The sequence below is a fragment of the Colias eurytheme genome, chromosome 9, assembly GCF_061535395.1.
Source record: "Colias eurytheme isolate Ceu_HAF_F1 chromosome 9, ilColEury1 Martin Lab GWU primary, whole genome shotgun sequence".
Lineage (NCBI taxonomy): Eukaryota > Metazoa > Arthropoda > Insecta > Lepidoptera > Pieridae > Colias > Colias eurytheme.
In genome coordinates, this window is record NC_142988.1 from 11411698 (window position 1) to 11425620 (window position 13923).

Consider the following 13923-nt stretch of genomic DNA (forward strand, 5'->3'; position numbering starts at 1 on the left):
TTATATAATACTAGTGGTCCGCCCCGGCTTCGCCAGTGGTACCTACATGTTTACGTTTTTGAAGTGAAAACTTCTTTAGCGGCGTTGGGTATAAAATCTTAAACTCGCGTCAGGACACGTGGCCTGATCGAAAAAGCGTAAGACGGATTTTTTTTTAGCCCTTATATTCCATGCGTAAGACGGATACCTTTCCAAAATATCAAACATGCTGAACGTTAATAATCAAGTTTTCACTTCTGCCGGCACTCCCGGAGTGCAACCCGTCTTTTTTTTTCATAAGAACCATCCTCGTACTTCAAGGAATAGATTAGCAGCGCACGCGATGACAGAATTTTTATTATGGAATTTTTTAGACCTTGGGTTACATTATTGCATTTTTGGTAAGGGTCTCTAATTTTTTTTGAAAATGCAATATAGCCTATGTTGCTCAGTGAAGATGCAGCTTTCTAATGGTGAAAGAATTTTTGAAATCGGTCTTGTAGTTTATGCGTGAAAATCATACATACATACATAATTACAAACCTTTTTCTCTTTATAATATTAGTATAGATAGTATAGATTAAGTAGTTTTTACTTTTTACAACAGTGTAAAAACTAAACTTAATCTATTATTATATGCACAGGCATAATTTAATAAATAATATGAGATCGATTTGAAACGAAAATAGGATTTCTTTTTTATTTAAAAAATTAGATAAAGTATGTAACTTAATTTTTACCGATGGTATCTAATATTTATTGTACCTACGAAATACATTTTTTTTTTCAAAATTATTGTATGTTGAGTGCACTATTTTATATTTCATAAAATAAAGTACAAAAGTGTCCTCATAAATCTTCACATTATTTTTTTTTATATCAGAGCCATCTACTGGATTCCGTTTATACTAACTAACAAATTGAATAGTATGATGTACAAGCTCTATAATAATACTTAAAGAATTTCACTAGATGGCAGCATATAACTTGTCGGTTGAGATTAATGAATGGTGCGAGTGAGAGGTAATTATACATTTGCGTTGATTCAGAAAGAGTCGAACATAGTCTCGCCTACATGTAAAGTAACACACACATTAATGCACCTGTAACACCACGTAACAAGAAAAGAGAAGTTGTAAAACAACAACTCGGGCCGCTGCTCGCTCGTGGTTTTCTATCAGATGTAAAATGGACGAGCGATCGTATTGCTGTGCGCTCGCTTACTCTGCGTGTTCGTTATAAAATCGATGTTTATTTTGACGTGAAATCGAATTTTGTTTACGCGATTGTTCGACTTCTTCGGCGGTCGGTTGCCGAAAAAGATAAGTGTTGTGCGTGTGTTTTTTATTTAACGCTAGCGCTCACCTCTTGCTGTGATTTTGCTGATAGCTCACTCAACGGTTGGTGCGCGTGATAAACTACGTGTTCGGTTTTTAAAAGGCGAATAATCGTCTAGTGTGTGTGTTTTACAGTACCATCATGCTGTGCACTGTGACATAGTGAACGTTAAAATTGACCCTGACCTCTGACAAACATGTCTGGGCGATCGGATTGCAGGAAATTCGCACCAAACATCTTCAACAAGAGCAAGTGCACTAATTGCTTCCGACAGAAGGAGGAGCACAGTGCTGAAGCATTGGAATCCAATAGGGTAAGTCTTGATAAATTTCTGTAATATTATTGATATGCTCAAGAGTCGTGCCGTAATCACAGTCGTTTGTAGTTGTGTTCTACAATTTGTATGTGTGCGTAGACAGTCCACTCCTCAGGTGTTGATCTAACGGATTACGATCCATGTTAGAAAAAACTTACCTGTAATTGGTATTTCAATTTATGAATATGAAAGCATTGTTTCGTGTAGAAATCAGGAAGAAATAATCGCTTGAAAAATGATAAATAGTTAAAAATACTCAGACACTGATAAAAATTAGCTAATCGATTATTTTACACGATAAAATTTATATCGTCATTAATAATAAGTAATGCAAACGTTAATTTATATTTTCGTAAAACGTTCTAGAAAATACTAACGAACCAATGGGTATATTTAAAAATATCTCATTCAAATACTAAATAAATATGCAGGTACCTACTTAATAATTAATCTACTACCCACTAATAGGTCGTTAGGATACTTATCTACCTAATTTTCTAAAAAGCTGACCTTGCTAAAAACCCGTTGCATTTGCCAAATTGAAATTATACCTACTAGCTGACTCACGCAACTTTTTCTCCAATGGAATTTTGTATTTTCCATTTGTAGTTAGGTAACTAGGTAGGTATCGTCTTATTAGTCGTAGCTTGATGTTTTCTAGTCTTTCCTCAATTTGTGGGACAATTCAACACAAATATTATTTTTTTAATTCAATCCAGATCCTGATATTAGCTCGTTCAAACAATAAAATTCTTCGGCATCAAAATAAGTATAGTTACCTACCTAACTACTCTGTAATAATAGAAAAAAAAAAATATGATAATTATTTAAATATAAAATTATATGTCATTGATATTACTAATGAGTTTCAAGATGCATTTTCTATTGAAACTTCCTAGAAATAACTAGCTTACACTGCAGCTTATGATTCACTCGGCCTCGTTAAAAATTGGCATTGATAAGATAGGTAGGTCTATTTTTCATGATATGATTGAAAGCTACAATTTTATGATAACAGGGAATATTTTTTTTTAGTGCAAAGGTGTCAAAGTTTCCTACATGTGCAATGTGCATTGATTATAATAAATAATAATAATTAATGTTCTTAAAGTAGGTAACATTATTGTATTTGTTGATAAACCATTACGTTATTTTGTTAGATAAGTACATAACTGAAAAATTTATTTGATTCTAGTATACCTAAGTTTATTAATTACCTAGTATAATATTTAAGTTTCTTTTGGATCTTACATCTCATTGAATACCTAACAAAATACTTGATTTATCTACATAAAACTATTTTAAGTAGCCCATACAACTTTTCCACAATACCTCCCGACGTAATACTCTACAACACAGACTATAAACAACTTTTTATACGAGTTCTTTTTTTAAGCTGCAATATCCAGCCATCGACAAAAACTGCTATCCCGTTGTAAGCAGGATGCGCGCGCATTGCATCTTCTCTGGTATCCGTGTCTATGCCTCGCGCCAAATACGGCCAGGTTCGTCACCAAACGTGATTGATATCGCAATGTTTTTAATTGTGTTTTGTTTATGGTTTGCGTCTTGCGTTTATGCTTACGAATTATACTCTATAGATACTAAAATAACTTTCATATAAATATTTTAAAGATGAAATTTGGGTAATTCATTTTCAGGAAGGCATGTTTTTTTAATTATGTATATCATAATTATAAATACGTTATCTAACTTGTATGAAGATTATTAGTTAACGGCAGATAAGATAACGTTGTAGGAACATGGAATCTAACAAACTATTAATCTGTCTCACGTCGAAAATTATGTTTATTCTTAGAGAAAGAATTACTTAAGTATTCGTAGTTTATGATTTAAGTATCTATAAATCGATAAAAATATAATGATTCTGCATTCTTCACCAAACAGTAAATTATATTTTAGAAGGTATTGTTTTAATTTCGATAGAAAGTAATGGCAGTGCACAGATAATTAATCTATTCGCCTCTAATGCATTAATAACTTAATATTTGAATACAGATGGGTATCTATGGTTTTAAACAATTCACCATGTTGACCTAAGTTGAAATAACGTGAACATAAATCTTTTTCCTTATATTAGAGAAATAGAGAAAGTGCACATTCGAAATCCTACTAATCCTAATAAAGTAATAAATGTGAAAGTTTTTGTACATTTGTTTATTTGCTTGTACGTCAATAACTCCTTAAAAGATTTATGGATTTTAATGAAACTTAGCATTGGGAGGGAAAATAATAATTATTACTTGATTAGTCCTATTCGACGAACGACGATGCGGGCAACTGCTAGTAGTAGTAGCACAGAATACTTAATAGTAACTAACGCTAGTACATAGTATAAATGACATAGTATGGATAGTTTTATAACCAGGAAAAGGTTATCTTTCATATCTTTAATACACGTGGTTTTAATGACATTGTATATTAGGTTAGTGTGAATAAAATAAGCTATTAATATACTAACTAAAGATACTGAAGGTTATCGCTTTTAACCATAAATACGAGGAAGATCGTTAAAATAACACGTAATTAAGGAAATTTCCTATTTATACTTGATAACTTATTATGTTCATTAATCATTATGGTAAGTATTTCTGAGAGACAATAAAAATAAATCTCTATAAATAAATCAAATTGGTTATTTTTTAGGAAGCAGCTTAAAATATTTATACCAATATCGTCGTTATATTAATTATGTAATTCCGAGCTTATTCGCTTTGTTTAAAAAAATGTAAACAGTCGAATAAAGATTGAAATTACAACTTGATCTCTATTTTGTATTTGCCGTCTTTTATTAAGGGGTCTTGCTATATTGGTTATATTCAATCAAGACTATTATTACTTCATAATTCAATTACTTTCAAACCATGACGTCTTAATGTACAATTAATTAATATATTGTATAATGTTAATTCCTTATTAATTAGTTAATATCATTGTTAAAAACAAAACACAATTGACCTCTGGCTGGGTTAATGAATTTTTTGCTCAACGTACTGTGATATGGGCCTCAATGGGGTTATCATAGACCACCTGTGTAAATTGTAAATACTACATTTGAATATATTTCGTATTCGTTATATTTAATTATTTTATGATTTATTCTTTTAAGACTGAGTTTGTTTTTGTTTGTATTTGTAAATGCAGTATCCATACTAATACATATTATAAATTCGAAAGTAACTCTGTCTGTCTGTCTGTTACTCAATCACGCCTAAACTACTAAACCAATTTGCATGAAATTTGGTATGGAGATATTTTGATACCCGAGAAAGGACATAGGCTACCTTTTATTGCGAAATATGTACCACGGGCGAAGCCGGGGCGGACCACTAGTGTAGTTATACAGGGTGTACCAAAAAGTAGTGATGAACGGAAGCTGAGAGGTAGAGGACCTAAAGGGCTATCCGAATCACCCCCATGTATGTTATGCGATTTTTCGTATTTTCGGAGTTATGACGTTTTTTTCAATTTTTCACCTATCGCCGAGAACGATGATATTTTCACTCATGCTGACGTCAATGATTGCGGAAGATGCTTGATTTTTTTTGTGTGCTAAGCTGAAAGATAGGCCAATTCAGTATGGTAACATTTACTATCGTTAGATCTTTGAATGGAATAAAAAAAAGAATTAAATGGCAAGAAAGATAAAATTACCCAGTATGTTCACCACTTCAAGGGCCCGTAAAAAAATAAAATCACATAAAAAAAGTTTTCCGTTTGACTTTTAAAAACTTGCTCTATCTATCAGATAGCTACCCTGAAAATTTCATTTAATTATTCAGAAGGCTTCAATCGAAAAATTTAAATCTAAATGTGGTAAGTGCAAAAATTGAATTAACTTGATGATCATTAAAACCAATAAATAGGTGTTTAATTACCAGAAATTTTTAAAATAACCCCGCTGTTGCTCAATGCAAGTGCGACATCACCGTAAAAAGTTGTCTTTTAAATGTCTGAATGCCCTTTTATCATTTTTAATGGTTTCTTCTGCTACTATGAATTTCTGGGTTATTTCGTCCAAATTGTGACATTTTCTCAAGTAGCCGAGGTCTTTTTAGTATTCTCATTGAAACAAATCAATGGGGTTTAGGTCGAGGGACCGTGGAGGCCAGGCTTTAAGGCAGGCATCACCGGCGCATGCGCAGGCTGCAACGACCAATCCATCTTTCAGGGTATCTTTGCCCTTTAGCCTGGCCTGCACGGTCCCCGGACATAAACCCTATTGATTTTTTTCCTTGGGGATACTACAAAGACGAGAGACTGCCACAATTTGGACGAAATAACCCGGAAATTCATAGTAGCAGAAGAAACCATTAAAAATGATAAAAGGGCATTCAGACATTCAAAAGACAACTTTTTACGGTGATGTCGCACTTGCATTGAGCAACAGCGGGGTTATTTTAAAATTTCTGGTAATTAAACACCTATTTATTGGTTTTAATGATCATCAAGTTAATTCAATTTTTGCACTTACCACATTTAGATTTAAATTTTTCGATTGAAGCCTTCTGAATAATTAAATGAAATTTTCAGGGTAGCTATCTGATAGATAGAGCAAGTTTTTAAAAGTCAAACGGAAAACTTTTTTTATGTGATTTTATTTTTTTACGGGCCCTTGAAGTGGTGAACATACTGGGTAATTTTATCTTTCTTGCCATTTAATTCTTTTTTTTATTCCATTCAAAGATCTAACGATAGTAAATGTTACCATACTGAATTGGCCTATCTTTCAGCTTAGCACACAAAAAAAATCAAGCATCTTCCGCAATCATTGACGTCAGCATGAGTGAAAATATCATCGTACTCGGCGATAGGTGAAAAATTGAAAAAAACGTCATAACTCCGAAAATACGAAAAATCGCATAACATACATGGGGGTGATTCGGATAGCCCTTTAGGTCCTCTACCTCTCAGCTTCCGTTCATCACTACTTTTTGGTACACCCTGTATATTGAATGGTTTTAGTGAAAGCGGCTTTTTCCTCATTAATAACAAAACACATGATTTTTATTTATTGACATGTTGAATCATTAGTCTAAAAATGTAAAGAATATATTTTTATCACTCAAATTAATTATTTTAATGCTTGTAAAACTCAATATAAACAAAATTATGTTAAACGAAGCTGTTTTTTATCATTTAGTACAATGAAAGGACGAATGCGATCAATGCTAACTTAATTTGAATTAGAATTCTTGACACACAAATATCATAAGGTCGTATTTTATCATTTGGTACACAACCGGTTTAAAATAAGCTTCTAATTGCAGTTTATTTCTTCAAAGGAACCGAAAAATTTCATCATCACGTATGAATTTTGTTTCATATTAATGTACATATTTTTAATTACCTTTCATTATTCTATGTTATGATTAGAAATGGAAAGTTTTTCATTAGATCTAATCGGTTTCACTTGTTGAAGATAAAATTATTGTAAAAATAATCTAAAAATCCTATTCTCAATACATATTTCTATTAGACGCGGAAAGTTTAGTGTTGAAACTCTAAAAATGGCACTATAACCAATATTTTCTCTGAAAATGGTATTCACTAGTTTTCTATTTAAACACCAAATATGGTCAATGGTCCGACTTCGATATAATGAGACATAATTATGGTCTGGCCAGAAACAAATCTAACGTCCTTTAGCCTGTCATACGGATTAGACACGTTCAGTTAAGTAACGTTGAGCGATAAGCATTCAAACATTGGCTGAAATGAATACATAAACGCTGGCCTTAAGTTAAGTGGACAATTCAAGAATGCCAAGACAATTTAGCACAAAACAACTCGATTTGGTATAACGCAGTATAACGTGACAAGATGTCAAAGCCAAGGCTACGTCCGAGAGGAACGACCTAAGTCAGCAATTTTGCAAAACTAAGCGCTATTACTACGCAATAGGTTGACTGAAAATGAGTATTTATAATACGGAAACATAACCTCAAATGGTGGGCTATTATTTCGACAAATGCTCTAACGAAGCGGGCTGCCACGGCCCATATGGTGAAGCGAGTGACGCGGATATCCAGCGTCTTCTAACGATCGATGCGACGCTCAATCTAAACAGAATGCTAATTTCTTTCTCGGCGAAAGTCTCGCTAAATAAATGTCTTCGCGCTGATCGTTATTGCGTGCGCTCACCGAGTGTCATTTGTTTTTCTGCTCGTCTCAGATGCGTTTGCGTGATTGTATTCGCCGCGGAGGAAGGAAATTGTGTAGTGTAGATGTCGCAAGAAACGCATGAATTTTATCTTTGAATAGAGACTAAGATCTTTCTAGTTCCTAGTGAGACGTTTGTTAATTATTAAAAAGTCCACATACAAGGTGTCTCAGATGTTAATTAAATATCTTTCCGAGTTACAATGATATGGAAATTCCGTTTGTCTTCTCTTGTCATCTGTGATTACATTATTTACGTTTTTTGTGCGAGTTCCTTTAATCTCCTCAATTCATACACCTTTAAACGTAATATAAATTCTAAAACCATAAACGAATCTATAACAAACTGCTCAACATATTAGATACTAATCGCTCAACATATTACAAAAGTTTAGCTTAGCAATGCTTTCACCCCAAGGGACCTAACCTTATCCTGCCAGCCTTAGTCACCCCTTTTCAGTGCTCCCTCGCGCTTACAGCAACAAACTACAAAGTGAAAATTAGATTTCCCGCTTTCGCGCATTAGTGGGTCGGCCAAGTGTTTGTTTAACGAAATGTTTGCGGCAACAGGTTTGAATATTTTCGTTACGGTGGCCCGGCGCCGCCTCACTTGCGGTTAATGTGTACAAACTACCATTTAGTACTTTGACACACTTCTCCGAACACGCTAAGACACTATTTAACTGTTTATTTTTAACGTTGACCTGGTTCGAATGTAAATATAATAAACGGATTATAAGGTTATTACTTAATTAAGTGCCCTTGAATCGAGATGGATTAGTGCAAACCGCAGAAGAGATTTTATTGTCTTAATTGTGGCTGAAATTTGGTCTATTTATTTAAGCTCACGTTTATGTTTATCGTACTCATTATAATTTTTAATTAATTCAAATTAACAGTAGAAGCTAGCTTCGAAGATATACTGAAATACTGAAGCGGATTTAAGATTAATTCAAAATAGTAAAGAATTTTTTAAACATGCAATGATTTCGAAAATTTAATTGATTGTGTACGAACCACATAAAACCACTACAATATTGTCTTTTGAAATTTTCATACACAAAATGTTAAACATAAATAAAAAGCTACTAGACCAGTGAACACAACCGGTGATAAAAATCAGTCCAGAAACACTTGATCCAGTAAGCCTGTAAAAGAACATAGTAGTACATAAAAACGCCATATTTAATAAACTTAACACGTACCATCTTATCACCGTTTGGCATTTCGAGCTGAGGCGCTAATTCTGTCGGAACGTGCTCTAAAAGGCATCATAAATCTTGTGAGCAAACTAGTATTTGTACAATGTAAACATTGATGGCGACTTGCCTTTTGGATGGCTATTAGCCGTATTATGCTCCCCGGTCATTGGTTTCTGATAAATCGAATGTGTTAATTTGTAGAAGTAGGTTATCTTTCGGTGTTGGCATTAAACGGTTGCCTAGCCAATTTTAACTGTTTTCGTTTATATAAATATGACATTAATAGACAAAACGAATCAAGGGAAAACGAACCATATTCTAACTCGGTAAATGCACATGAGATTCGTATCAAAATTTACAAAGGATTACATCTATACCTAGCATAAAATAGTAGGTTTATAACTACCAGATTTGATAAACCGAATGATTTGGAATTATTAGTTCGGGGCACAGAAAGGAGTGCGTAAGGAATGCGCCTACACCAGGTGCATTGGCCCCGCGCCACGCCTCCGAAGCATTTTTGTGAGCGCCATACACGGATTGGTTTAATTTTAGCACCAATTACTTACCACGCATGCATACTTCCAATGATTCGAATTTTGAATTTGAATTCGGAATTCGATCATTCCTTTTTTGAAAGTTATAGATTATTCATAAATGCGCAGATACCAGTTGCCAGTCAATAGTTTTATAGCCGTTAGATGTCCATGTTTTAACATTTGAATGTTTGATAACAAAATGAATATAAGCGGGTCTTTTATGATCAAGAAAATGTAAAATGAATTGACGATCGTAAACCATTGTTTGACTTTGCTCATAACAAATATTTTGATTGATAGATTTGGATTTTCATAATAAATTGCTGTTAAAGTTCACAGTGCGGGTTAGACGGGAAGCAGGGATTTTATGATTAATCGTCTAGTTTTAGCAAGGGCGTGTATTTCTTTACAAGTAAAAAGCATTAAATGTATTATCGAATTCCAGTGTTGCCATTAATGTAAGAGATCTCGCTTAGTTTCATTATATCGAAATTTACGCGCTATCTTACCGTTAGCATTACAATGGTTTACTAACAATAATATGTGGGTCGAGACAAGAGGTTACACGAACAATTAAAGTCAGCCCTGTTTGCAAATAGCGTTGGATTAATGCGATGCGATCGTAATTGTGATATCCGTTTCATTATTGTACTGAGAAATGTATTTATTTTAACTTAGTATATTGTTGTTGGATTTTACGCGCGAATTATACGGTATGTATACATTTACAAAAATAAATGCTCCCCGTGGGCCGTGACCATGCTTTAGTGTTCGTAATGTTGAAATTTATTTGTTGAATTTAAAGAGTTTAAAATCCGTTAAAAAGTGTTTATTTTACTCTTGCTTATCAATAATTGTAATACTTACTCGATGTACCTGTATCATTTGTTTCTCAAAAATGATTAAATTATTTCTAATATGGCAATTTAAATAGTTCTTTTTCCATTTGTTATCTGTTTTCTATGAAAGTTTCGAATCATCGCATCGGTAGATCTTTTGTGTTTTTGTCTGGCTGACTCATTATCGACAAAACATTTTGTGAAAGTGATTTCTTAGTTGTGATGAAGAAAGATTTCTTAGTCAGAAATGCAAATACGCCTTTGAGTATCTGTGCAAATTTAGTGTTGCCGAACTATCGATAGTTTGACTATCGATAGTTGACCTTGAAAATAAGTCAGAATATCGATAGCACTATCGATAGTATCGATATTATCGATACTATCGATACTATCGATAGCGTTAATCATGGAATACTATTGATGAACTGCAATAGTATCGATAAAATCGATAGTATTGATTGCCAATAGTTGCTATACTATCGATACTGTCGATAGTATTGATACTATTGCTACTGAATATTGCAACTACAATCGATACTATCGATAGTACTGATACTATCGATAGTTTTGAGCTATCGATAGTAGTAAATTGTGCAATAGTATTGTTCACGATTTCTTGGTATAATGGGTCAGTCAATGGGCTTATTGGATTACGAATTAACGAACTAAAAAAAATGGATTGTACAAAGCGCCAATAGATAACTTGAAAAGTATTATAACCAAACATCTAGTTCTCTGTCATCCACTATAATATTATTGATAAAGCAATACTATCGAGAAAAAGGTCACTATCGATGGGACGATATTATCGATAGTATCGACACTATCGATAGTATCGATAGTTCGTTCGATATTGAGCTTCGATAGTATCGACACTATCGATAGTATCGATAGTTCGTTCGATATTGAGCTTCGATAGTATCGATACTATCGATGGTATTGCTATGTGTCGATAGTATTTACGCTTATAGGACTATCGATACTATCGATAGTATCGACACTATCGATAGTATCGATAGTGCTATCGATACTATTGCTTTTCCCCAACTATCGATAGTTAATCGATAGACTATCGATAGTGGACTATCGAGCGGCAACACTATGTGCAATAGATACGGAGATAACTTACGACGAAAAAGGAAAAATGGAGCGTAGTAACTATTTACAATGTAATTGACAATTGTATTTGCGCGTAACTATAATACATATGTTTAAAGGTTATTTTTTGCAGTTTTCTATAAGATTTTTTGATGTTAATTAGATTTTTTATGCATTTTCTATAATATATAATATATATAATAGGAGTAAGGAGACTTATCTTTCTTAAAATGGATAGGTAATCGGTAAAATTTGGAACGTAACTATTTAGAGTGGATCTAAACTGAAATAGTTAGGGATTAAGACTCTTTAAAATTTGAAATGTAAGATGGTTTTCCTAAGTTTCACATCGTATTTTAGTTTAAACACTAACATTGTTTACATTCAACCCAGCCTAGAGAACGGTTAGAAAACGGTATTCACAGACGATTCCGAACGAAGTCAAGGGCGGTCACTAGTATCAGAAATATCGGCAATTACACGGCCGCCAGCTCCAATCTGACCTTTTGATGTCCTTCAGATAAGCCGATATGCAAAACCGCATAGCGATGACGCAATGCTATATAGTTAGGAAAATTTAGACTTATTTACTCGTCACTAGGTTTACAAATGTTTGGTTTGTGATAACGATAGTTGTTCAGGAAACAGGTTTTCGTTTGTTTTTAAATTATGAAATGTCAACATGTAGGTAGGTAAAAGATAGATAAGTGCGTAGATGCGTGTTATTAAATCAGCTATGCGTATTTTTACCAGAAGTATTCAAAAATGAAAAAGGAGCTATGTGCTTATAACATAGCTTATAAACTTTTTTTTGAAAATCGAACACAAAAAAGTATTTATTCAGCCAGTTCCAAACAGCCTCTTTATTTATATTCAAATTTAGAACGTCAAAACAAATGACATGCGTTACCGAAATATAACTGGCCAATTAGCGCCAATGCGTAAACATCTTTATCTCCAATGGATACAAGTCATTACCAACGTTTATTTACTTGCGTTATCTGTCCAATGTTTTATGACTCACGATGCGTTTACACTTACATATTCATGATCTAGAGAGCATTGATAGCGGTCGAGATAGAACGAAGCTAATTAAAACATTAAAAAAACTCATTCCCACGTCGATTCACTATGTGCAGTATGGACTATGCTAAGTTATTTCATTTGAAAAGGAACTGGGTAAGGTCTATACGAGTACGGCAACGGATATATTATTTTTTATTACAGTCAATAATATTTAATTTATTCAATGCTAAATAGTTTAACGTGAATTCATTATAATTACGCATAATTGCGTGACAAATCTCACGTTTGTTTTCACAGCGTAATCTTGCGATTGACGGAAAATGTAAATTTAACATATCACTTTGTATGGACATGATCTATTCCACTTTATCTAACAATAATTTGTACGTTTAATGTGAATCCGAAAATGTTGAAGCTATGTACTAGGCTACTAGGCTAGGATTGTGGAAGTTTGAATTTAGAATGCATTTTGGAATCGCAACAGGCACAGATTATACAAACTATACTCTATGGAAGAATGTTGACATCGAATAACAACTCCATCCCATCATGCTGTCCGCGATTCCTGCGTAAGTGCACAAATTACGGGTATCTACACATACAGGGTGGAATGTTTTATAACCCTTTGAAGGCAAAGTATACCTACTCTGAATTTACTACAGAAAATTATCTATGATATTAGTAATTGTACATGGTTTCTTTTGAAAAGAAAACATTCAAATATTTTTGAAAACGAAGATGGTATTCAAAGTTTTCCGAAAATTCACTTGTCACAGCTGCCTACTTGCATTGCATCGATCTTTAGGCTCAATTATAACTTATAAGGAATTAATCTTTCTGACAAACTTGAAAAATTGAATGCGCGAAAAACCAATGTAACCAAATAATTATCAAATTACAAATTTGAGTATATTCCATCTACAATATAACCAGTACTTACCATTCAGGTGACATAACTTCACTACCCTGTATAACACAGTATAGACTACAGATATAGGTGTCTATCGTGCTTGTCCGGTTGTCGCGACCTACGCGTACCGTTAATATATGCGGTCACATGATGGTCATTTCGTAATTGCGATACGTTTCTATATTTAAAATGAACCATAAATTTTTATGTTTGCGAAATTGCTTGCGGTTTGTGCACTGATCGATGGCGTGGAAGAGTTTGTTATAGTTTTGGATAAATGGCTACAGTATTCAAGTATCATAATAACTGAAATATTAGGTTTTTATTTTGAGAAAATAAATCTAAATATTCTTACAATTCTATATCGCTGGTTGATTGGCCATAAATATGTAAAAATCACATCATAAAAGAGCGCTGTCGAATTAGCTTGTACTGATTTATACTGCATTATTTTGACAACAGACCATTGATAGCAAAGTCGATGTTGCTTCAG

At 33.3% G+C, this 13923-nt stretch overlaps 1 protein-coding gene across 1 annotated transcript in view; it reads left to right on the forward strand.

Moving 5' to 3' along the window:
* The first annotated feature begins 1131 nt into the window (after positions 1 to 1131).
* osp (myosin phosphatase Rho interacting protein outspread) overlaps positions 1132 to 13923 on the forward strand; it is a 236164-nt gene continuing 223372 nt past the window's right edge. The window contains exon 1 of the mRNA XM_090105379.1: positions 1132 to 1630. Coding sequence (XP_089961505.1) covers positions 1514 to 1630 — 117 coding nt within the window. The 5' untranslated portion in view covers positions 1132 to 1513. The remainder of the gene's footprint in view (positions 1631 to 13923) is intronic.